The sequence below is a fragment of the Rhipicephalus microplus genome, chromosome 9 (genome assembly GCF_043290135.1).
Source record: "Rhipicephalus microplus isolate Deutch F79 chromosome 9, USDA_Rmic, whole genome shotgun sequence".
In the NCBI taxonomy this organism is placed as follows: domain Eukaryota; kingdom Metazoa; phylum Arthropoda; class Arachnida; order Ixodida; family Ixodidae; genus Rhipicephalus; species Rhipicephalus microplus.
This window is the reverse complement of record NC_134708.1, coordinates 16,706,949-16,731,511: the sequence shown is the minus strand read 5'-3', so window position 1 is coordinate 16,731,511 and position 24,563 is coordinate 16,706,949. Positions and strand designations below refer to the sequence as shown.

The 24,563-nt window shown below is 46.3% G+C and overlaps 1 protein-coding gene across 1 annotated transcript; it reads left to right on the top strand.

Moving 5' to 3' along the window:
- The first annotated feature begins 2,745 nt into the window (after positions 1–2,745).
- Positions 2,746–19,075, top strand: LOC119163515 (galactosylceramide sulfotransferase-like). Its single transcript, XM_075873193.1, has 5 exons — positions 2,746–2,784; positions 9,530–9,633; positions 10,813–11,160; positions 13,755–14,090; positions 15,249–19,075. The coding sequence occupies exons 2-5, from the start codon at positions 9,548–9,550 to the stop codon at positions 15,721–15,723; spliced, it is 1,245 nt and encodes a 414-aa protein (XP_075729308.1). The 5' UTR covers positions 2,746–2,784; positions 9,530–9,547; the 3' UTR covers positions 15,724–19,075.
- Positions 19,076–24,563: the final 5,488 nt, after the last annotated feature.

Sequence of the window (24,563 nt, the reverse complement as noted above, 5' to 3'; positions counted from 1 at the left end):
ATGATACTGCACTCAACCGAAGTGGTTGGGTGCCACCGAGAAACAGAGAAGAGGACAAGGAAGTGAAAAAATTGGCCCCGTATCTGCATTTAATCTGCAAATGTCGTCGAAAGACGATAGTCTTGCGTGTGGAGAGACTGAACAAAACATTTATTTGATGTTGTGCGCAAGAAAATCGGTGAACGGTATTCTGGAGGCGCTGCGTTAGAGTGCCTCGAGCATGCAGCGGAGGCAAACGAGCGCATCAAGTCACGTCACACGTGAGACATGAGCGCCATCTGGCAGTTTTTGTGAAAAACGAAGCGCGTGGCTCTGAGACTGGTGTGCGCACCCGTCTCTGAGGTGATAAGGTGTAGAACGCAAGGCGACTGGTAGGTGCCGCCACCATCGCGTCTTAGTAAAGCGTTGGAAACACTCACCTTTTCGTGCAAGCGTTGCACGGTCAGCGCAGCGTGATAAGCGCCACGGTCCCTAAAATTACTTATGTATGCCTTTTCTAGTACAAGGCGCACATGCAAAATATATACGTGCTGTTATGATGCCCCAGACATGCGCAATAATTGCTTTTTAATCGACAATTTCACAAGTATGAACGCTGAATCTTGAGCAACATAGGTGGGCGCTGCGTATGGGGTCGGCCGTTTCGAATACCCGATGTTGTTAAGAGTGGACAAACAGAGAAATGTACAGACAGACAGACAGACAGACAGACAGACAGACAGACAGACAGACCAAAATTTTTGCGTCGAAGGTCCCCAAGAAAGACTGTCGTCATTAAAGAGATGATGTGTCGTAAACTTCCCGCGACTCATTCGACAGCTGTGATAGTGACTTACTCGTATTCCGTGTGTTGATTTTTATCATCGTCGTCGGCATCAGCAGTACTAGAAACTTTTACATCATTAATCCCAGCAAACATTCGTCTAGTGCGAATGATATGGTTGCCAGGCCATCGTGGTATACTTATAAATGAGATGGCTGACTCACTCGCGCGTCCCTTGATCTTCCGAGTGTGCCAATCATTCCTCTTCCAGCTTATGTAACAGCAGCGAGGTTCAGAAAGCTTTCCCTTCTTGAAGAGTCACAAAAAATTACGATACCGAATCCATATTTCTCGCACCTGCACGTCGCATAGAATAATAAGTGGTGTCCACGCGTAAATTGGAAGTCTCCACAACAAAATTACGTCCCCTTGTACCACCTCTTAATTTCTACTTAAACAGGTCTGGTCTGGTGCCATCCCCTCTGTGCTTAAGCTGTAGTGAACCCGAAAATATCGACCATTTTCTTCTCACATGTCACCGTTTTAAAAATCAAAGAAAAAATTGTTTCGAAATTTTATTGAAAAAAAAAACAAGGAATATCACTTACTATACTCCTCATATTTTGTCCTTTGGGGTTGCTTCATTAGTACTCAGCGACAGGAACATCTGCGGGGCTCTCTGCGAATTCATATGTAACACAAGAAGATTACCTTGTTAAGCCATTGATCAGCTCTCGATTTTAACTGCCCAACCTAACATTCATTACTTAACTATTATACTGTAATGACTTGACCTTGAGAAGAATTTCATATAACGATTACACCACAGGTACTCAACAAATTCTATTGCTTTCCCCCCGTTTTTTTTTCACATTGTGCCAAATTATTCCCGCGAAGTAAAAACAAAGTAATTATATTTCCCTAGCCCGGATAATCTTAAAATATTGACTTGCATTAACCGCCAGCTTCTTGGCCAATCCCCCTTAGTGCGCGAGAGCCGCAAAAAAGATCAAGCAAGCAAGCAATGCAGTGAATGTATCAATCTTGGCCAATCCGCCTGAGTGGGCATGTGCCATATTCTGTAAAGACACAAACAAACAAGCAAAACAAAACAAGCAGGCAGACAGACAGACAAACAGTGATCGGTTGAGTTGGACGTCCTGGTGTTCCGCTAGGCAGATGTATCGTGCTATTCATAATAACGTCACACTATCTAGTACACGTGGATTATGAAAAAAATCTGTCATCGGTTGCCGTAAAACAAATAGGAAGAAGGTATAGGCTTCTTAAAAAAAAATACTATTAGTACACTTCCGATCGGAGACCGATTGTCATCGATACAAACATTAAGGTTTCGGTGCGTTTTTACACCATCATCCTTTGCTGTGTGCCTGTGTGTCAACATAAAGCCGATTCCAGTTAACGGAAACTGGAAAACTTTAGTAGTGGAATCTACCGGGAGCTGAAACATCGCGCGTTTTTGAAGCTGCAGCTTAAAAGCGCGTAATCTTCCAGCTTCGCTAAGGAACCATGAGCAGGCACTCCGCATACTCCCCCCCCCCCCCCCCTCTTCTTCCGCGTATTTAGGTTGCTGCAATATGGTTCGCAGTTGCCGGGGAAGCAGCGCGCACAGCGGGACATAAGATGATACACAGAGCTCAGCGTCGTGGAAATGTCACCACCCCAGCGACTCCGTGAGGTCACAATTATTAAACCGGAGTTCTTCACTATGGCGTGACTCGTGCGCGGTCAGCGGTTTCGCTTCCCTGAAAGCCCAGAACAAAGAAACCACTGTAAGTGTAGAAGGCCGCCAATACGCTTCCGAGCAAAAAGCGATGCTCGTGTGACGCATCCAAATATGACATACAGCTCTACACCTCCCATTCCTCTTGATCTTATCGCGCGGAAAAAGCTAGACACGCCACTGGACGCAAAGATAACCCGTTATATTGCCCATTCCTGTTGTCGCTTCTGCATCCTGTATTACACCCGTCTGCAAGCGGTGTCTGCGGCCGAAAGTAGTAAGCAAACCCTTCGTGTTCTGTCGCAGGCAGGACAGTGTGCCGGAGGTTTTACTCTTTAGAGCGACGCTGTCTTGTCTTTCCGGTACCACCGTCGTCATTAATACTATTAGAATAGTAGTAGTTATTGTCACTGTTGTCAGTAACATAGCCAGAATTTCTTTTTTTCAGAGAGGGGTCCGGGGGGGTAGCCACAGTTCGTGTCTGTTCATGCGTGCGTTTGTATGTGCGCGAGTAATATGCGTTTGTCAAATGGGAAAACTGAACCCCCCAACGCCCCCTAGCACCACTCCCCGCCCCCCTCTCTACGCCCCTGCTGGCAGTGGTAGTTCTTTTTTTTTTCCCCCACCGTTCGCGGTGTGCATTTCATGGTATAATTTTGGCTGGTCGGTTCTGGCCGGACGAAATTGAGATATAAGATGAAGTGATCGTTGTAGTTTTACGTCCCAAATCCAGGATATATGACGACGATGGACGTCGTATAATGATGGGCTCCGGAAATTTCGACCACCTGGCGTTCCGTCACGTGCGCACAAATCCAACTGGACGGGCTTCGAACGTTTCACCTTCATTGAAATGCGGCCAGGATTTGATCCCGCGACCTTTCGATAGGAAAGGGGGCGAACTGAGGAAGTCACTCGAGCGAGGAGGTCACACACTATATACTGACCGCCGGAGTGACACAACGGTTATACGGCGTTGCGGTGCTATCAGGAGACTAAAGTTAAATCAGTTTAGACGGGTAAAGTGCTCTTTCAGAACTCCATTGCCATCAATTTCGCCATCACAGCGTAACTATCAGAAGAGAAAATGGTTTAAAAATTCATTCCAAGCGAAACTTTCATAACTCGCACATTTCGCCGGCTGTGTCGTGCGCGAACAACTTGACAGCGAAAGGTGGGCGGCCAATACATCGACTGAGCAGAAAACGATTGACTCTCGCCGTAGCGTCACTTTAGGCGAATGCACAATAAGCAGTGTGAGTTTTTTTTTTTTTTCTTTTCGCTGAAAATGGGGTAAAATTCGGCCTTGAGGTGTCAGCGCGCACTGCCTCTCCATTTATGGTTAACTCTTTCTGTGCGTTGACTTGTGAAGGAGGTAGACATTACGGGAATTGTACCGTAAGAGCTAACCCCCATCCACCCCCCTTTGTTTTTTTCTTGCTACTGGTCCGACTCCCTTCGCAACGCTCGCCGTGCCAACAGACCCATGTCGGCACATGACCAGCAACAGGAATAGGACCACCGCGCGACTAGAATTTCGGGGGTCGTCTATCTGTCAGCACGGGCGCTTGCTTTCTTTGTCGCAGGCGGCTTCGTTGCACTTAGTTACGTGCAGCAAAGAGTTAACAGACTGCGACAGTCTCAGCTTCGGTGTCGGGTCGGCTGACATTCGGCGGTGGCCTGCAGAGTTCACTCTACACCAACAATTAACGTAGTCAATCTAACCTTTTTTTAAGTTCGCCGCGCCATTCGAGACCCGAATCTAAATGCATTCGTTGTACGCGGTGTTCGTTATATGAAATTAGCGTTATACAAGTCACCTAAAACGGATGAGAGAAAGGGGGTGGGGGGTGAGTAAAAGCGTGCGCCATACTTTCACCCAGTCGGAAGTGTGTCGTCGTTGTTGCAAGATCTGGGTTATGGTCTCGTAAGTTTCTTGACGACAATGGCGGCCGAAGGCCACGGATGTTTCATTGCAAGTACTGTTTGCTTCCCATCTGTAGTGCCGAAGAGAGGGGATCCCCACTGTGGCAGGCCACAGTCAGGACTACGTCATCACTTCTGCACGTCAGCAAATGTGTATTTTCGATTATTTGTGTCAGGCTGTACAAGGGAGCCGAGGCCTTTGTCAGGCACTCCAGCATTTAGCCCCGCCTTCCTCCTCTGGGTGAAAGGAAAAAATATCACTTCACTTTTTCATTTTTTTTGTCTATTGCAAAACGCGGTGTCTTTTTGACTCGACCAACTGGAGGGAGGGCGCTGTCATAAATCGTTGCCCTTCCCCCATTTCCAACCCTGTGCACCGGCATGTATTGCGGCAGCGGTAGCTTAGTGATAGCATGCAGCGAAATCGATGTACTGCACGTTCTCTATGTGTACGAGTTACGTCGGCTACTGCACTCAATTAAGAAGTTACCCAAGGGTGCCGTATGCGACACTCCGGCGGAGATAGGCTTAGCCGCACAACAGCGCGTTGCACATTCTGCGATCGTGGCTGCTTTGGTATGGGAGTCGCGTGGTTGCCTCCGGACACACGGAGGCACGACACGTACGGCTTTGCGGACTCGTGGCTAAAGGGCTAGCGCGGTCATCCGAAGCAGGCGGCGAGATTGCGGGCCGAAAACCCAAATGGCGATTCTCTCAGGCACTAGAAATGACCAGAGCAGGATGGCATTCGGGAGCACGTCTCGGCAGGGGAGCACCGGAAATAGAACACCCGTAGGAAAGAGAAAGAAATGGTGGGAGGGGGATAGTATCTGAATTCGTCATGCTTTCGGAGGGTTTCTTATCTATAGGCCGCGTATATGAACCATTACGGCGATAAAAGATTGCCGCGCCTTCTGGCATACAGATCCTTAAGCCTTGTGCCGGTTATGGTGTCTTAGTTGATATGACAGCTGGACCAACTTTTTTGTCGCTTTTTGCGTATCTACGACGCTGTTAGCATATCTGACGCTGCCGTACAAGCTTGCCCGGTCATATTTTCTGCTTAGTCACGCCATTTCGAAGACACGAGCTGTTCCGCGGCAGAAATCGCAGTCACGCTTCCGAGGTCTCACGCTCCGTGGGGACCAATGGCGTCGTGTGCTGCAGTTACGTCACTGGTTATGGTTATCAGTAGGAAGCATTTCCAGCTTCGCTTCGGTGGACGCTGACCGAGTTGCAGGTGTGACAGGGAAACCGAACATCGCTTGCCGTTAGCTTTTTTTCAGATGTGTCCCATTACGACATCCTGTACCGCGCGCGTCGCGCGGATTGCGACACCGTCAGCAGCGTGCAGTGCTCTTCCTGGCGGACGTGTGAAATCTCCTAGAAACATTTGAACTGCGGGTATAGCCTTCTCTGGCTCCGCGACGAACGTCGCTTGATCTCTACAATAGGAAATGCCTTCGTAGAGACACAAAGGCCTCCACCGCCCAAAGGACCGCGGCTTCTGTTGGAGTTGACTTCTGTTATTACACGTTACTCGGGATCGTACTTCGATACAGCGACCACTGTCTACTGGCGTTCGGACTTCGTTGTGACAGCGCTGCAGGTTGGTCAAACGTTTTCGCATACGTCTGTCTTGCACGTATCAGAGTTACTGGCGCTTGTACCATGCTCAACACATGGCAAACCGATTCAGACTGTTAACTGTATAACTAAGAGTGGCCGGCTAATTTCTGCCACTGGCTGCTTGCTGCACCGTTAAGTTCCGTTAGTAACTGTTAACTTCTGCAGTAATCTGCTACTTGTAGGCAGTGAAAAGTAAACGTTGGATGTTTGAGGCTAACCTTGATCGGTTCAACGGCAAATCGATTGAATGATGTGTTTAGACCTGCCAAAGAAGCACAAAGGTTTGCAGAGATGCCACACATAGTCGATATGTTTGCACCTTCATCCACCCAGAGTTATCGTGCATGCAGTAACTTATTCTTGATGGGCTTTGTTTTCTTTTTGCTGTTTTGCAATCTGTCTGACTGTGTGGCGGCTGAGTACACAACTGGATCCCAAAACCGCGCGCTTCTGCAGCAGATTGCCGTAGCCGATGGGTCCCAGTAGACTAGTCGACGTACAGTACAGGGACTTGTTATAAAACGAATGCATGTCCTTAAACGATGATGACGCGGTACATGCATTCCCCCATGGAAGAGTTTCTACGACCATCGAGACATTTATTCTGGTACTGTTTTGTTTTAGCCTCAATGTAAAAAGCGCGAATGCGATTGTCGCCCTATGACATATCGATCCATTTTTATAACACATAGTTTAAAACGGTATTTCTGTCAATATCGCGGTCATATGTTGATAATTATACTCGAAAACAAAGGTTTGTTTACCGAAATCACATCGCGCATGCACAATAGTATGACGTCATGGACGTTTAAATTTTTATTTAGGTCGTTGTGTCTGAAAAAAAAAATTTTATTAACTCTGCAGATCCCGAATTCCACGGGAATCCATGTTATCCGATGCATGCGCAGCAGACAAGGTGGCCGTGGCGTAATTTTTGTGTTTATTATTGAGCGAGATTCTTGCGGTGTCACAACGAGCTGGCGCAGAAAATTAAACAGGCGACGACGCCGCCATCCGCTTATTATTTTTTAACGGTCTTTTCTTTAGTTTGCATATAGTTACATCTACTGAGTCGACGTGGAACGCATTTTGTCAATCATGCGGTCAGTATATCCGTGTAATTAGTCATTATCACATAATTACTCACAAATAACATTAAGTGTCCGTACCCCGCCTTGGCAACAGTGCCCTCTAGAAAAGATTACACAAATTTTGAGCTCATTCGTAGTCTTGCTTGTCACGTACATACGTTGGTAGCGATTGTGGAAGACAAAAGCCACCGTCATAAATGTCCGGATTCGGACATCACTAATGCAGCTGATACCAGTGGCGTATCCAGGCGGTGGCGCACCGGACCCATGCCCCCCCCCCCCCCCCCCTCTTCCCCCTACCCGCGAAATTTTTATTTGTCATGGCATACAGACCCCAAAATGACACTTGACCACATTTTCCTGCCCGGCTTCGCTTCAGATCAAAGAGGTGCCCTCCACCGCCACCCCTCCAAAAAAATTCTGCCTATATATATATATATATATATATACGCCCCTAGCTGGTACATGTGACGGTTGTCTGGGACGCAGATCCGCTATGGTGCATACCACATGACCACTACCTCCTTGGAACACGCGCTGACCCTTGTGAGAACCACACGTGGTATCATTGGGACGGAACTCTTGTCATTCAGACAGCCTCCGAGGTCGGTTGAGCGCGCCTTCGAGATCTCGATCAGAGGACGTGCGCGTTCCGCAGACAGAACCCCCCCCCCCCCCCCACACACAACGATCCGTATACGCTACAGTCGATATGTGCAGCCGTATGCATTTTTAATAACGGCCGCTTTAAGGCAAGTGACCGGATGTTTTGCGTCTCGTAGAACTGCTCGCAAAAAACAACCAAGAAAAAAAAACGCGGGAGTTCAGTTAACGATTTTCCAATTGATTCAGCCAGGATTCGGAGACCCATGAAACGACCCGCGATGACTATAGTGTGCGAGACGCTTTTAGAGGGTGGCTGTATATTGAGTGCTGGTTCACTTCGGCAGCGAGCAGCGTATAGCGAATGAGAAGCAGTACGCAGACGCACCACTTCTAGATGCACCACCTCGACGTTGCGACTTCATACGGCTTTGTGACTACAGAAAGGTATCATTTTCAGTTAACGCGTATAGTGAATGAAGTGCGATCATACTTGAGCAGAGAAACTTACTGTTTCCTGGATGTCTTGATGCGTTTGCAGAAAGTGAGTGCCGGCTGACACATTTCGCTGGCGAGCAAAAGCCGCAGTCTTTCGATAAGCTGAGTAACTACACGATTATTGTGGTGATGCACCGGCACACGGGTAATCTTTCAAGCACAAGCCAATTAACAGACAAAAAAAAGAGCTTATCGTGGATGTCGCAGTTGCAATATAGTCGAGCAGGCTTCTTGTGAATAGCGGTGAGAACCCTCGGGTTCACGGGGTAAAAACTGGATTCATTCATTACACTTGTAATTAGCCCGAAATTAGTGAAGGTTCAAACGCAACTGCATTTTTTTATTGATATGATCTATAAAGAGATGTTCACACACAATTATGGCGCCGGCTACTTCTTAGCCCTTGAGTGAAACTTGAACACGTATCTTGAAGTAAAACATACAAAGCACTGCATGGAAAATAGAACAGTCGGGCACAGATATGCAAAGATACACCTATACGCACATATCACAACAAAATAATAAGAAAATGTTCGAAAGTCGACGAATGAAGTCTCTGATAATGTCCCTCGTCAAGATTCGGTTCAACCAGCACAAAACAGCGGAGCACACATCTGGTCCTTATGAAGATGTATTCGCTCGTGTGTACATAATAGTCGACACGTCATTCACTTCACTAAACACACATGATGGGTGTCACATGATACTGCACATAATAAGTACATGTGTTATAGAATTGAAAGCTCGTTATTTCTTAGTACTTTTCAGCAATTCCGCTGTCTTGTAAAAAACGTGTCAATGCTTTTAAAGCGTGCGACTGTAAAACTGCAGTTGGCCATGGGCCCAGAAGTTTCTTCATGCTAAATGGTCTGCGGTCTAGGTTTGCTGGGTGAAACTATAGAACCTGCGGAGAGTCCACAGAACGGCGTTTCAGCAAAGGTTTGCATGTGCGGAAATTTCTGCAGGCGTGAGTGTAGCCTCGAGAGTTCGCATGTTGCGAAAATATCGGATGTTGCGAGATGGTGCAGTTTGTTCGTCCTCGCGGGTATATGTGGTTCGTCGATGGGTGTTCTTAGCCCATGCGTACCTAAAGCCGGCTAAGTATTAATTTACACAAAGTATATACCAGAGCATTACCGGTTTTAAGATCAAGAAAAGGACAAGGCTCATAGCACGATCCTTCAGTCACTGTTAAACGTTTCAGTAATTCATTTTGACTGAACATGCGATGTGTTGACGGTATACATATTGCATCCACTTATGTTTTCTGTGCAGCTTTCCGGTCCGGTCGCGATGTTTCGGCACTTCCGCCGTGCGCTGGTCACCTGCATGGTGTTCGTGTGCTTGTTCCTCCTCGGGGTCGTTCTCCTCACCACCAGGTACGAATTTGGCCTCGAGTGATCACGCGCCCTTTGTCATTCGTGGCAGCCACACTTGCGCTATTGTATATAGTCAACGGAAATGTGGCGGTGCACATTTTGTTTATTTTGCAATCTACTTTCGACGACGTTCACGTAGATTAGATCGGCTGATGTAGATTTGAAGGGGGGTACCAAAGTGCGTAACGTTTTCGGCACCGTGCGCCCCTCAAAGTTGCTGAGCTCTTATATTATGAGATATACTTGCATTGTAGCGGATGTTCCGGCATAGTGAAAAGAGAGATAATTCAGCAATTCGGACAATGTGCTAACGTAAGTTCGGGTAATGCGAGGGTACAAACGGTGTGGATGTCTCGAAAATTTGGATCGGAAAAATCGTATATTGCGGACGTACTTACATTGTTCATTTTACCGTATATGGTTAAGTAGCGCACTTTTTTTAACAGGACAACAGGTACAAAAAAAGACGCTTGCAACACACGCAACTAGATTTATTTCAGGAGAAATACTTCATATATATGCACCCACGCTGACACCGAGCGACGCAAAAATGAAATAAGCCATTGAAAACTTATCCAATATCAAATTTTGCACACTTAACGATAAAATAATCGTGGTACGTGTAGCAATGTGCAAAACAGCTCATAAATTCAATCCACGGAACATATTTTGGCGCATACTCTAGCGGTGCAACCCCCAACTGTAAATTTTAATAGGTTTACGTTATTTCTTGAAGTGCATACAGGCTGCACATGCTCTATTTTTATCGTTTCAGTATGCGAAAAAACATGTTTCGTGGATGAGAATGCATGAACCGGTAAACTCATTTTTACACGTGCCATTTGTACACTCTAAGGGGGTAAAAAAGCCATTTGACTCTTCTTTGATAAATTCGAGAACCACATGCGTAGCGCTCACTTTAAGAGAGCCACATTGACTCTTTTTAGAAAACTGGTAGGACAAAACAATTCCCTAAAGAGAGTCAATGTGACTCTCTTTTGGCTACACATGTGACTCGGATGCATAGAATACTTAAAGGACACCTTTTTTTTTTCCTCGGATTATTTGAAATTCTTATTTTGGTTAGTCGGCAAGGACCATTCATTTGTTTTTTCAGGAACATTATATCTGTCGTATTCCTCTCCCCGCGTGTTCTATCTTATTTTATTTTATTCGCAGGTCGCGTTTGCAGATGTACGTTCCGCAGGCCCTGCTGGCCGCCAACGCGTCCGATTCGTGCGTGCCGCGCAAGAACATCGTCTTCCTGAAGACGCACAAGTGCGCCAGCTCGACGGTGATGAACATCTTCCTGCGCTACGGCACCGAGCACGGACTGAACTTCGTGCTGCCGAGGTCCCGCTACACCCACTACATCGGCCACCCGGAGCTGTTCAGCCGCCGACTGGTGGTGGACGTCAGCCCGTACAACATGACCTACAACATCCTCACGCACCACACCCGCTACGACGACGAGGAGGTGCATGCGCTCATGCCGCCGGACAGCCTCTACGTCACCATCGTGAGAAGGTATACACCTTTTCGCAGGAGGGAAAAAAAAAGAACCGCCATGATGGGCTGCGCGCGGGAGTACTAAGGCCAAGGGCGCAGCTTTGTCAGTGCGTTTTTGAAGGGTCACGCCAATTTGCGCAGCCCAAAGAGGACTATGGCGGCGCCCAGGGAAGCGTTTTTGAAAAGGTATCGGATACAATTTGAGGAACCCTTCACGCCATAATTGAAACGTTTAAGGTTTTTATTGCTATGTGTACATGTACACTTCTCACCAATCATTAGAGGTGGGCGTTAGCTTTAAGATACTTAAACTTGATTTCGAAGTTAGCGTGAGCATGCACTCATTTAAGTTGGCAGCACCTGGCAACATCATCACTATAGTATGACGTGGATTGAGCCCCCCTTTTCCCACGAGTAAAGCGAGTACGTCTCTCCGAACCTTTCGATATCCCCAGCGTTGTGAATGACGTCACCAGGCCCCGCCGCGGTGGTCTAGTGGCTAAGGCACTCTGCTGCTGACCCGCAGGTCGCGGGATCGAATCCCGGCTGCGGCGGCTGCATTTCCGATGGAGGCGGAAATGTTGTAGGCCCGTGTGCTCAGGTTTGGGTGCACGTTAAAGAACCCCAGGTGGTCGAAATTGCCGGAGCCCTCCACTACGGCGTCTCTCATAATCAAATAGTGGTTTTGGGACGTTAAAAACCCCACAAATCAATCAAAAATCAACCGTTAATGACAGTAGCGGTGTCTTTCGATGCATAACAACGATTGATTTTTATATGCTCATTTTTGTTGGTGGGTGTTTGACAAGTGCTCTGGCAGACAACTTACAGAAGGCAACATGTTACCACGCAATTTCACCGCTGCCGAAAATTTCCACCAACTGCGAAGTAGAAAGACCTTGTTACTAGTCACAAGCAGCTCTACCGACAATTCCTACAAACTTTGACTACATTGTGACATTCTAACAGGCTTTGTATTTGTTCGATTGAATTCTGATTCGCCAGGCGGCGCCACCAGTTTGGCAGCTCTAAGGTCCTTATGCAGCTACTGTTTCCGCTATCAATAATTCAGAAAAGTCGTAAATATTGCATGATGACTCCCATGAAAACTATCCAAACGAACTTTCTGTAAAGCTTACAAACAAACCTCTTACAAACTTCTGTTACTCTACAGACGAACTATTTAAACAAACTCTCTGTAAAGTCTGCGGATAAATTCTCTTTGAAGTGCGCGAAAAACTTCCTGAATATCTGTGGATGAATGAGCTCTCTGGAAGATCTGTCCGTAAAGTTTGCGGACAAACCGGAGGTGGCCGGTGTGAAGCAATCAGTTAATATACTGACTCCAAAGAAAAAATCTCCAATATACTATTTTTCGGATGGATCTGAGTGATGGCTTATGAGGCTGTTAACCTTTATGTTCTGCATCTTACTAAATGAACGCTATTACAATAGACGATTACGCTTGAAAACAGCTGGGTTGGTCCGTACGACGTGTCATGGCCTCCGTGATATGCAAAAACAAGTAAACATCGGCTTGACAGCCCAACATGGGCACCCATATGTCTTACGGAAAATGGTCTATATAGCTCCATTGCTTGAAACCCACAACCAAATGGGTTCCGCCACAATAAAACACGCCGAACATTTCCAGATCCCGAGACGCTTGCAACATCTGTCGGCAGCAATCAGTTTTGATTTGCCAAACTGAGCCAGCTACTTTTGCGCGCTGTCGCGGGGACCATTCACTGTGTTTTAATGTGTGAAGCCGTGTGTTACTGTAGTGTTATCCGTGAAGTAGGCCCGAATGATAGCAGTCGAAATTGGCAACTGTTGGTGCATTGCTTTGAGTATGCACCCCATGCCAATGATGAATAGCGAATAGTTTTTTTCGTTCGCAGGTACAAGCGTCACTAGACGCATTTGCAGGTCGACGCAAACAGCGTAGGCCGTTGCCACGCAGTGCTTTGTCTTTCTATGACTAGACACATGCGCCCACATTCTTTTTCGCTCAATGCTGCCGTAGAGCATAGAGTAGGTTTGTAGGGTATAGCGTAGCATGCTAGCGGAGCGTAGAATAACCTCGTAGAGTATAGTGTAGCAACAAAGTGGGAAAGCGAAGAGAGCATGAGGAGGACAGATGTGACGGTCAGGAGGGGGGAAAAGGGGAGGGGAAAGAGTAAAGCGTTGCACGGAAAGAATGAGAAAGAGAGATAGACAAAACAAATGCATGAAAGAAGAGATAGAGAAAATCAAAAGGAGAAAAATACAGCTTAAGAGATATAGAATTGGACAGAAAGGAGGAAGTACATGAGAAACAGAGATAAAGGGTTTAAAGAGTAAAAACGAGCGAGAAAAAGAAATAGAGAAAAATAAATAGAAATAAACAGAGGGAAAAAAGATAGCAACAACAAGAGAAAAGAAATAGGGTGAGAGAAAATTTGCTAAACGGAGCAAAACCCAGGACAACATAGGTGCCTATGAGCTCTCCGACTCTTTAGCATTGCGAGTTGCACAAATTTTTTTTTTTCGGCTGAACGAAACTAAATTCGAAATGCTGAACGATTCGTAAGACGCACTGACTACAGCCCACCAATCGTTCGATCCCGCAGGCCGGACTCTCTGTTCGAGTCGCTCTACTCATACTGCCACCTCGACAGAACGTTCAAGAGGAACCTGACGATGTTCGCGTGGAACCGAAACTTGACTGGCTACCTGTCCCGACACCGCGTGATTGGGAAACGCATCGGGCTGAACCAGATGTCCTTCGACCTCGGCTTCGACGGGCCCTTCAACTCCGAGCAGGCGGTCGCCAAGTTCGTAAAAAAGATCGCATCTGCGTTCCACTTGGTGATGCTCGCCGACAGGCTGGACGAGTCCCTGATCCTCCTCAAGCACCTGCTCTGCTGGAACACTTCGGACATGGCGGCGCTGAAGATCAACTCGAGGTATGCATCCATGATTGGTTCGACAGCTCTCGCTTTGTGGTTTACTTTATCAGAGCCGAGTGGTCGCAATGCTGATAAAAACAGTCTTGGGATTCAAACAGGACCAGGTAGTTTGTGTAGCATTGTTTTTTGCACTTTACTGGTTGCACAAGGTACTACAACGTGAAAGAAGATATGCGCACAGTATTTGTTTCACTTTGTTGTCCTTTTTCAAACTGGGAAGCTATTTAGGCAGACCTTAAAAACTTTGTTGTGTGCAAAGGTGCGCAAAACAAAAAATGAGGGGACCCTAAACCTTCGCCTATAGGAGTTGAGCACGATGGCGATATCCTGTTCTTAGTGCGTACTCCAAACGCTTAGTGCATGAAACTTTTTCGAACTTGCTATGCACCCACTACGTGGCTTTAAGGGAATATGCGCAATAGAGTGTGTGCCTTTTGTAGTGAGGTACCGGCTTTCAACCACAGAGTCATTATGATAATCGGATGTTGTGACACTGCTTGACAATGGACATTTGACTATGCATTATTACTGCAATATTTTATGTTGAATTATGAAGCATATATACAGTAGGCGTGCGTTTGTAAAGCATGAAAGCTACTTTCACTGCATTTCCAAACCGAGGAAGTTATTTTCACTGTTTTCACCACCAGAGGCGTGGCCATGTGGTAGACATCCACTTGCCACGCAAACGACTCGGGTTCGATCCCCACTTGGACCCCAACAACCCTGGTTCGGTTTCACTCTGCTCCACGGTTTTTATCATTTTGTTTTATTTTCATCGTTCTCAATGGTCCTCTCACGCATAAGATGATTTTTCCCTCACAAGCAGCTACGCCGACGCCGGAATTCCTGCCAAACGAGCTCTTTAGCCCTATCGCTTTAAAACCATCAGCATCATGAATGGGTATGTGCCACAGAAATTAGGCCAATCCTACTACTGACCACATAGGGATCCTTCGGTTTATAAACGATGCTCGTGCTCTTCGTCTCTTCTGTGTCCGTGTTTTGCGCGCCTACTTTCGTCTACGATGATTTTTTTTTCATATTCTTTCTTCTCGCAATCCATCCCCCACCTTACCTCGCCGTCTTTCGCAGAACTGATCTGCTACACTGCGTTAACGTCGTTTTACCCATGTATTCTTTTTATTTTTTCAGGTACAGTGCCTTCAAGGAGCACCTTTCGAACGAGACCAAAGAACAGCTGCTCCGGCTCAACTCCGCCGACTGGCAGCTGTACCAGTACTTCGCCAAGGTGTTTGACGACAAAGTCAAGGCCTTTGGCGTCGACAGAATGGCCGTCGAGGTCAAGGAACTGCGAAACAAGCAGAAGGAGTACTATGACCGATGTGTTATGACCGAAGGGTCGACGGAGAAGCTCTCCCCATACTACAAGCGCAAGGACGTCATCGCCTTCAAGTCCAAGGACAAGAGCAAGTTCTGTCGCACCCTCACCGTGACCGAGCTCGAGTTTCACGAGGAGGTCAAGAAGATCCAAGAGGCGAAGATCAAGCAATACATTGCGAGCCACAAGCGACCTTCGTCGTCGTCCTCGTCGTTGTTCAAGCGCGTCGCTAAGGAAGTCACGTCTGGCACGTCTTCGTCGCAGTCAAAGGCATCCCACGCAAGATGACTGCGGTGAAGACGTCTATTTATAAAGTGCCAGCGAGAAGTGAAAACTCTTGCTGAAAACCTCAACGTGAAAGCGGCAAACCATTCACACATTGAACTAGGCAAGAGCCTGTGGTTCCTGAGGCGGCATGCCGTGGCTGCCAGTTGTGTTCCAGTTTTCGAATCTATTACGAAGCTATATTACGAAGCTATACGGGCGAGATATTCGCCCGTATAGCCGCATGTTACTTGTGTTGTGCCCTGGTGGAACACGCTAGTGGAGGACAATGTATTCACTATTCATCAGCAAGTGTTCTATCTACGTGTGTGCATTGTCCATGTGTTGTCCGCTGCTAGCAGAGAGAGTGCAGCAGACGATGAACGCAATGTAAGATGAGTGTTCTTTTGATGCATTGGTATCTGTGAACGACAGATACTAATGTCTTGTGGTGGACGTGGAGTGTCGGAAGACGTTTTTATTTTGTGCTTCAGGCTTGGGCCCGCAAATTCGTCTAAATGTACAGATCAACACTTTCGTTAAATGCTACAGCGGGTTGTTGCAGGGGGTTTCCTGAAGAGGGTTGGACTTCTGCGACGTAAGTTCGCTGGCAAGACGCCTCGTCCAGCTTCAGTAAACCTCGGCTCCAGACAAAGGCTGTCAATGCGTGGTTTTCACCAGCACACGTCATTACAAACAGTCAGTGCCTTTTTCGTGAATGTCTCTGGTCGTCGTGCAGTGTTCGGCGCTGGCTGTGGAACACTTGTATGTGAAAACTTGGACGTGATGTTGATATATGGGAGCAAACTATTCGTGCTTACAACGCTCCTGGAATGAAGAGTTAAGGGCGCACACTCTTCTTGTGATAATCGATGTGATAACAGGCCCATAGGCATTATTGAAAAAGTCAAGTATCATACAGACAATGTGCGACATATCTTACTCGCTGGTTCATATTTTTAACCGAATCTATCACTATATCGTTGGTTATTACTGCGAATATCCGCGACCTATATATATTCTTATACGGTCACGTGTGCCTATTAGTCGTCTCCTTTTGTATCAAGGTACGTCCAAACGCTACCTGTAACACTGTCGTCTTGGGTTTTTTTACTTATTTGTCTTTGAAAGCAGCAATAGTATAAAGTCGACGTCACATGACGTCATATTCCGGCAAAGCACGAACCAAGCTTCGCTGTCGTCAATATAAGCAAAGACTGTCAATCGGCTTCTCCTGATGACGTCATACTACGTGATGTCGCGCCATTGTGCAGTCATGCCAGACTTGTGTAAAAGTTACCGCACGTTGCGCCGGTAGGTGTGTCCATAGAACAACTCTCTCCTGTGTGAGGTATACCGACTGTAAGCCCAAACTAGGATCAAACTTCCTAGTGTGCTGTCACTCTAAGATGAAAAGTTAACAGTGTGAACGCAGCTTAGAAGAACACGAGAAAATGACGACAGACGCCCACTGCTTTTTTGTTATTTGCAGTTCAACACTTTGTCAGCATCAGATCACTAGAATGATGTCATGTTCGTTAGCTTGTTAGACCTTCCACGTTGGTCGATACCCACTCGAGTGCGGCATTGATTCTGCACTGCCGCCTGCGTTGTGAGGAGTGCCATATAGAAAGAGCGACTTTGTTACTTCACCTGTGCTTTAAGTTTTACGATTTTTGCGTGTGCGCGTGATCAGTGTGAGTGACTCAACTGCCAAAATACGTTTCCGACCAAGGAGGTATATGCGCATTTGAAAGCCTTACCGTATCATGTCGACAGCTGCAGTTTCTCCGCTACCATGTCTATTTTAGTGCAGGTGCAAAAAAAAAACGATAAGTTTGTCGTGTAGGCAATGAAAGGTACAGAGCGTACAATGGGTGTATTTACTTTACAAACCATATGGTTGTCACAGCGGTTTACACTGATGCACCCAGGTGCACTGCTGCGGCACTTACACCCCACTGCTTGATTCCGTCAACACTGCAGTAATTGTCGTCATCGCGCGCGACATTCTACCGAAGAACGTAGCAGAAGCACAAAGCCACGTTGGAAAGAAAAGCCGCGCACTGTCAAGAAAACACCTTGCGTTTTTTTTGCACTTAACAGCGAAGAACAAAGCCAGTGCTATCATTTTTTTATAGGGTAACCTTTTGTGCCTCAGGCTCCCTATCATTTTGAAGGGTGCAAGATAACTCTGTTTTACCGGAGTCATCTATGCGCTTAATCAGGCGGAGTAAACAGTCTTGTTTAAGGGGTGTAAAGGTTTACCAGAACAGTCATCGGTGACGATACACCCGTCGAAACACTCACCACATGTTGTTTTTAGTTGCTACATTAGGTGACTCGCTAAACAGCATTGCGTGGTTTTTGCGTGGTTTCATTTGCAGATTATCACTTGAGCGTTCGACAGTTGTTTACACAACGCAATATATTGTACAAAACCATGGGCATTAGTTTACCACCTCTCCTGCATAATATTCCGGGGTCTTATTGTGCTGGGCGATTTATATTGTGCTGCGACACGTATTTATATTAAGAAGCTTACACTTTCGAGCTCGAGGAGTGACCAAAGAGCGTGGTGCCTTAGTTTACCATAGAGAACCTAGTCACACCAAGTTGTAGTGATCAAAGCGAGCTTTACTGCGCATAGGAACAATCAAACCCAAGCACAACACCGCAATGTACACCACACCACTTCACACGCGCGTTACATTAGAGCTGTCGCACTTTTTGTGGACAGTTCCTGCGTTGTTAAAAACCTCGCATCACTCTATCGTGGGTCAAGATGACGATTTTCGATGGAGTGGTCTGTGGTTAAAATGCACAAAATCGAATCATTTCTGTTGGTATGGCTATTATCCGGCAGTCTAGACTGGCTCAAGTCCGGTAAGTATGTGCAAAGCTTACTGTCTTTCTGTAATCTGGCTCTCTAGACTTACTTGATTAAGGATATGCTACGTAGTTGTTGTTGATGATACCTTCGTGTTTTACCACCAAGTGATTTGAATTTTATTTTTTCTTTGGTTCGCAGGAAGTGTGCATTGTCACATCGCCACCGCCTTCTTTTTGTTATGTGTGTGCACGCAGACACATTGTATATCATTGTATATGTATATATATATATATATATATATATATATATATATATTGCACGTTCCACGAACCAATGTGTGTTTGTTTTTAAGTTCTGATAATGTATTTGCATGTTGTGAGCGTTGATGATGATGATGAAGCGCCTTTTTTTCCCCTACGATTTGGTCCACATACCTAGTGTCCTGCAAGCTTACGAGCTTCGAGTGCTGTTCTCCGAGCAATCTCAAACAAAATGAACTTCGAACAATAAATGTTTTTTTCAAAGGCCGCTGCACAATGAGAAGTTCGCGTCTGTCTCGCTCTCATGGGTTGCCTCTTCAGGGGAGCAGGGGCGTAGCCAGCGAGTGGTACACCTGGCCCGTGCCCCCTCTCCTCCCCCCGCCTTCCCCCGAATTTATTCGCCATGGCATACAGAGTGAAATCAAGGTGTCCCCTCCCCCCTCAAAAAAAAAAAAAACTTCTGGCTTCGCACCTGCGGGGGAGAGAAGTGTAGCAACTGTCACCGAAGCGTCGCCTCCCCCTTCCAGTTGAGTTTAAAAGAGTACAAGCTTCGCAATCATACACGTGCGCACGGGGGGGGGGGGGGGGGAGGCGGTTGAGGCCAGTCTCGTGTATTGACCAAATAAGAAGAGGGGCACAGAGACAACCTTCCCCCTCCCCCCTGAAGGGAAGATTCTGCGCACGCCTAAGCTCACAATGGATACAAGAAATAAAAGCTTCTCGGCCGCCATTACAGACAAAAAGTTCTGTCACCATAACCCAGCACCATAAACAATAACAGAACATGCCTGACTGAGCAAATGTGCGGTGTAAACTTGGTGCCCCCCCTCCCCCCCCCTTCGATGATTAGGTAGGGGAGGCCACTTCCCCTTGACCTCCGCCCCTTTCCTGTGCGCATGCATATATGCTCACACGTAACAGACATTATTTCATTGTCACACTCGGCACGTCATGCCTACGTTCAAACATTGACTGCTAGCGTGGCTCAACATCAGCAAGATGGCGGCGTGTCTCCGATCAAGATGTGACGTATCGATAGCACGGAGCATTTGTGATCAAGTATATATTTAAGAAGCATCACAGCGAAAAGCGGGAGCCGACGTATAGAAACACAATGGGTAATAAGCACCTCAGGCAGGCTAGCCGAAGTTCCGATAGAGACGTTTGTCAAAGGCCTTGGACAGGGGTTTTCTAAGGCCTTTGAGACTGGGTTGTCGTATGCTGTCGTCGTCATTTCACACACGTAACTCACTTTATGTAGCATATTTAGCGCACACTCGCACGAAAGACAAGTCTTGTTCGTTTTGTTCCACCGCTTTAATGACGATCATTTATCATCATCAGCAAAAAAAAACAGATAGTGCGCTTGGCGTAACGCAGGCAAAACCAGGCACGAAAGTGAAAGATGACAGAAGCAAGCGCGAAGTGGAAACAGAGAGAACGGGGGAGAACGCGAAGTAAAATAAGAAGAGCAAAAAAGGTAAAAATTGGCTAAAGATCGAGAGGAAGAAATATATAGAAATAAATGGAGACAACCAAGAAAAAGCAATGGAGAGAAAAAGAAAACCGATAAGACGCGAGAAATTGAGCTGACCAGGAAAGCAGCAATCTAAAGTGCAAAAATTAGCTCAATTACTTGAGCGACGACCCGGCGAGGAGATGATATATCGCACCGGGTTTGATCCCAGACCAGGACAAACTTCTCTTCAGCGAAAAAAAAAAAAAAACACGTTCTTTTCTGCGAAATCCACATGGATTCTCTGGTGGTTTCATGGTAAAAGCAGGTGGTTCTCGATATATAGCCCTTCTGCCACCTTGCGGTATTCCGTAGTACTGATTTGAAATGTTTATCTGAGTTAGCATACGCAATAATCGAGCTCAGCGGTAATTCCTGCATGTCCCTGTATGTTCTTGTGACTTTGCTAGACAGCTATTCGGAAGCCTACGCTACGTTCCGAATGCGGCCACAGCGTTGAAGAGTAGGACCTGCGGCCGGAGGCGGATCCAGAGCGGTAGGGACTACCCCCCCCCCCCCCTCATTGCAGTGCTTGTAGTCCACCTCCTATCAGCAATTAGGACAAGTTCGTGAAATCGCTGTGAGCGAACATTAACAGTATTCATCCTATTGAGGGGTTTTTCTGCTAGTAAAAACGAAAAGTCATGACCACGCCCCCTCTCCGGTGTTACTTCAGCCAACTCCTCCTGTATGTCATCAATGCAAGCCAAATGCACCCGATCCAGCCATTCACCGCCCTTACCTCTAGCCCTTCCCTGCTCTCGCACATCGCCTAGCCTTCGTCGGTGCTTTGCAGTCATGGGGAAGACAGCCTAAAATGACTGTGTATGGTCCCTACGTAAGAACCATATACAGTCACTGTGACCTAAGGTCGGACCTTACTGTGACCCACCATGCAGTGCCTCACGACGGAAATCATGCGAAGTAAGTTTTTGTTCAGTTGTGTACAGATCCGTGAGGCGGCGTCCTGAATTCTCGGTGTTCACTATGTTGGCTCTGTGGCTATGAAAAGAAAAAGAAGAGTGCCACCCGTAACCGTCTATCTTTGCAAAGACACCTCAACAGGTCGGCACGGGGATGGGTTAATGGGAATAAACAGGATAGGTAAGGAAAGGGGTAGAGAAGAAAAAAAAATGGGGGACCCTTAAAGGGGCCCTACAACACTTTTTGAGCATGGTCAAAAAACGCTGCCGACCGGTAGTAGAGGCTCCCGACAACACGCGAGCCAAATATTATAGCGCAGCACGCGGCCTGGAATTCACAATGAGTTATCAAAGTCAACTAAAAATTGCCTTCTCTTCTCTCGACAAATGCGGAATATGCTCAAAAATCACACGTGAATTACCCCTCTATCAGCCATTGGCTGATTTGAACACGGCGCGCTCGCTTTTCACAGAGATCGCCGCGGGAGGCCGCGACTTGTCCACGCGTGCGCGCGCGATCACATTGAAAAAGCGGCGCATTCGAAGAAAAAAAAAAAGTGCTCAAGGCCATTAGACGCGCGTGACAATTTTCTGTGGCCCTGCCATGCCTCCCTGCTTCGGTCTTCGGCTGCTAGCTATTATCATAAATAAAACCTGCGTGCCCAAACACCACTCCTTAAACATTGCGGGGCAGGTTTGGCAGGAAAAAATTCGCGTCTTCTTCTAGGTGATTATGCAGGGGCACCCTATATCCCACACCTCGTGCGCACGCTTATATGGCACGGAGCAGAAATTCCTCTTCGTTGCCTGATAGATTGATTGAAAGAACTTTATAAAGGCCCTGCGTAACGCGCGCAGTGGGCAATGCTTGGTAAAAACAAAACAAAAAACACGCTCACGTTGCGTTCTGCCCACTTCTACATGCCGGGTGAAGTGAATGCGTGTTATCTTGCCTCTTGTATCTACTCTTTTCTAAGCTAATTAATGCGTATAGCGAGTTTCACGTTATCCATGCGGAACAGAGAAAAGTAATAGTCTTTTACCTTTCCAGCCTACACTTTACAGGAGCTGCACCGGCACCCGGGTCAATGGATCTAGGTAAAAACACCGGTAATTCAAAAGCGACTTGTTGAGGAGCACCAAAGAACGGCTGCTCTGTTGATTCCCGTCTCTTCATCCAAGTCGGGCGTTTGAGGAAAGTGTATTTGCGCAAGCTGTGAACGTTGTCGTGCAACGAATACGTGTTACCGCCGATTCACCATGTTTACATCACGTGGTTAAACGGCCTGCGGTGAGGCTGTTGTCAGTGCGGCGAAAAAAAAAAAAAAATCAAGGCCTAGCGAGCTCGCCTCCCCTGAGAGGGCGTTGTGAGCGCATTTTCAGTGCGTGCGTGTTGCCGCTTCCGCCTGCTTCGAGTTCTAGCGTGAACCACATCGTGATGCGAACAGCCTGCCACGGTCGATGTGCCAGCGCCACTCAATTCAGTGTGCAAAGTAGCCACACAAGTGCGCAACGTAATCGAAAAATTTCGCGGCAGTTGATCCTTGAGGCAATAAATTCTAAGTTCATTCGCCTTGGACAAGTGCTTCAGAGCCCCTAAAGGCTCGACAGTAGGCCTACAGAAAATAAAGACGCGTATATCGAGCATAAGCACAGTGTTTTGTAAGAGAAGCTATGAGAAGACCAATCATGGTTGACGAAGCAAACAGTGACCAAAACCAATTAGAGCATGTATACATTCACACTTCTAATTCAGCCGTTAAAGAGATCCCTCTTGGGGCATTCACTGCCGACCAAATAAATCATCGGCAACCTTTGTTTTTCCTAGAGATGAATTTACAACAAAACAAACGATGAAAGGAATGATTCAATTGTGGTATCATGATGTCACTGTGAATTTATCATTGGTTCTTGCAGTGTCTTTAAACGCATCGACTTGGCAACGAATAACTTGGCAGGTCTGCCAGACAATGCCAGACATCTGGAACTGGGAGTTTCAGTCATGGAAAGCTGGCAATTACTTCTCTTTTTCCTTTAGTAGGGCTTCCATTTACTAAATGTAGTCGGGCTTCTGCGTGCACAACATGGGTAAATTCTCCCGTCTTGCTGTGCGAAGGGAAAAAGGTCATTCCACGCTGAACTTCCCAGCCATTTTGACGACCACCTCGAATGTCTTTTTTTTTTTATGCCCTGGTATGCAATGAACACTTGCCAGTATACTTCGGAAAAAACAATTTTTTGGCTACATGTGGCCTTTTTAAATCTCGAGTAACGTTGCTTAGAGTGCATAAACTTTGTCAGAATTTTTTTTTTTTTTACCATATCGTCTCTTGTTGCAATACTAAGTTTGCTTTCTATATTAAGCAAATGTGTTTGTGCACAGTTATATGTCAGCTTTCTCACTGAAGTTCTCCAATAAGCTCAAAAAATCTTTTTCTATATAAAAAAAAGTGATGATACAGCGCACTGTATGAAAAGAACTATTTGTCTAATTTTGATTTGGGCATAAAACCTATTTTTATGAGAACACGATGTGGTGTATATTACGCCTCGATCTGAACCAATATGAATTTTTTTTCAGTCCTGATTTTTGCTTGAAATATTTGCAAACGTCAGTGGTGTGAAAATATTTCTAACGACAAACATACCTTCCGTGGAGTAAGTATTGATTACCGAGATGTTCATACATAGCACAACAAAAAATGCATAGACGGTTTTGGCGAGATTTTGGGAGGCGTAGATGGGATAAAAACTGCAGTAATAATATTGAGCTACATAAAGGTTGCACAGACGCTTTTGCGTGATATGTAAACCGAATTTGGTATTGAAACACAGATCTCTGATGCGACATTACACAAAATTCAGAAGGCTCTCATGTGAGCAACAAGCTTTTTTAAAATATTCCCACAATTAGCCGTTTTCAATACACTAAATCAGTGAAGCATGGGCTGCTGGTCAATTTGGTAATTCATCTCAACAGAGGCGCACGAAAAATTGAAAGTGCAAAAGGAAGATACATAGACACAGCACTGTGTCTAGGTGTCTTCCTTTTGTACTTCAATTTTTCGAGCACCTTAGTTAAGACTAAATCAGCACAATTTTTTCCAAACATGTTAGGGATGGCTGCCCAAATGGCTGTGGCATCTGGCGTGGAGTGACTCAAAAGTGAGGTTTCTGACCCATGAGTACAAACACTGCTTTTATAACTTTCAAAGAAGCAACAGTTGATGCAGCAACTTTGCACGCAGGTGAACTTTTGTTGTAGACTCTACCATAATTAACAGCTAATCTTCAACATGTTCAAACACGTATACTATACCTTGCCTTTTTTT

Excerpts from the sequence above, each read along its gene's own strand:
- LOC119163515 (XM_075873193.1), top strand. The coding sequence starts at position 9,548 with ATGTTTCGGCACTTCCGCCGTGCGCTGGTCACCTGCATGGTGTTCGTG. Across the intron at positions 9,634-10,812 it reads GTCGTTCTCCTCACCACCAG|GTCGCGTTTGCAGATGTACG; the intron begins GTACGAATTTGG and ends TTTTATTCGCAG. Across the intron at positions 11,161-13,754 it reads TACGTCACCATCGTGAGAAG|GCCGGACTCTCTGTTCGAGT; the intron begins GTATACACCTTT and ends TCGATCCCGCAG.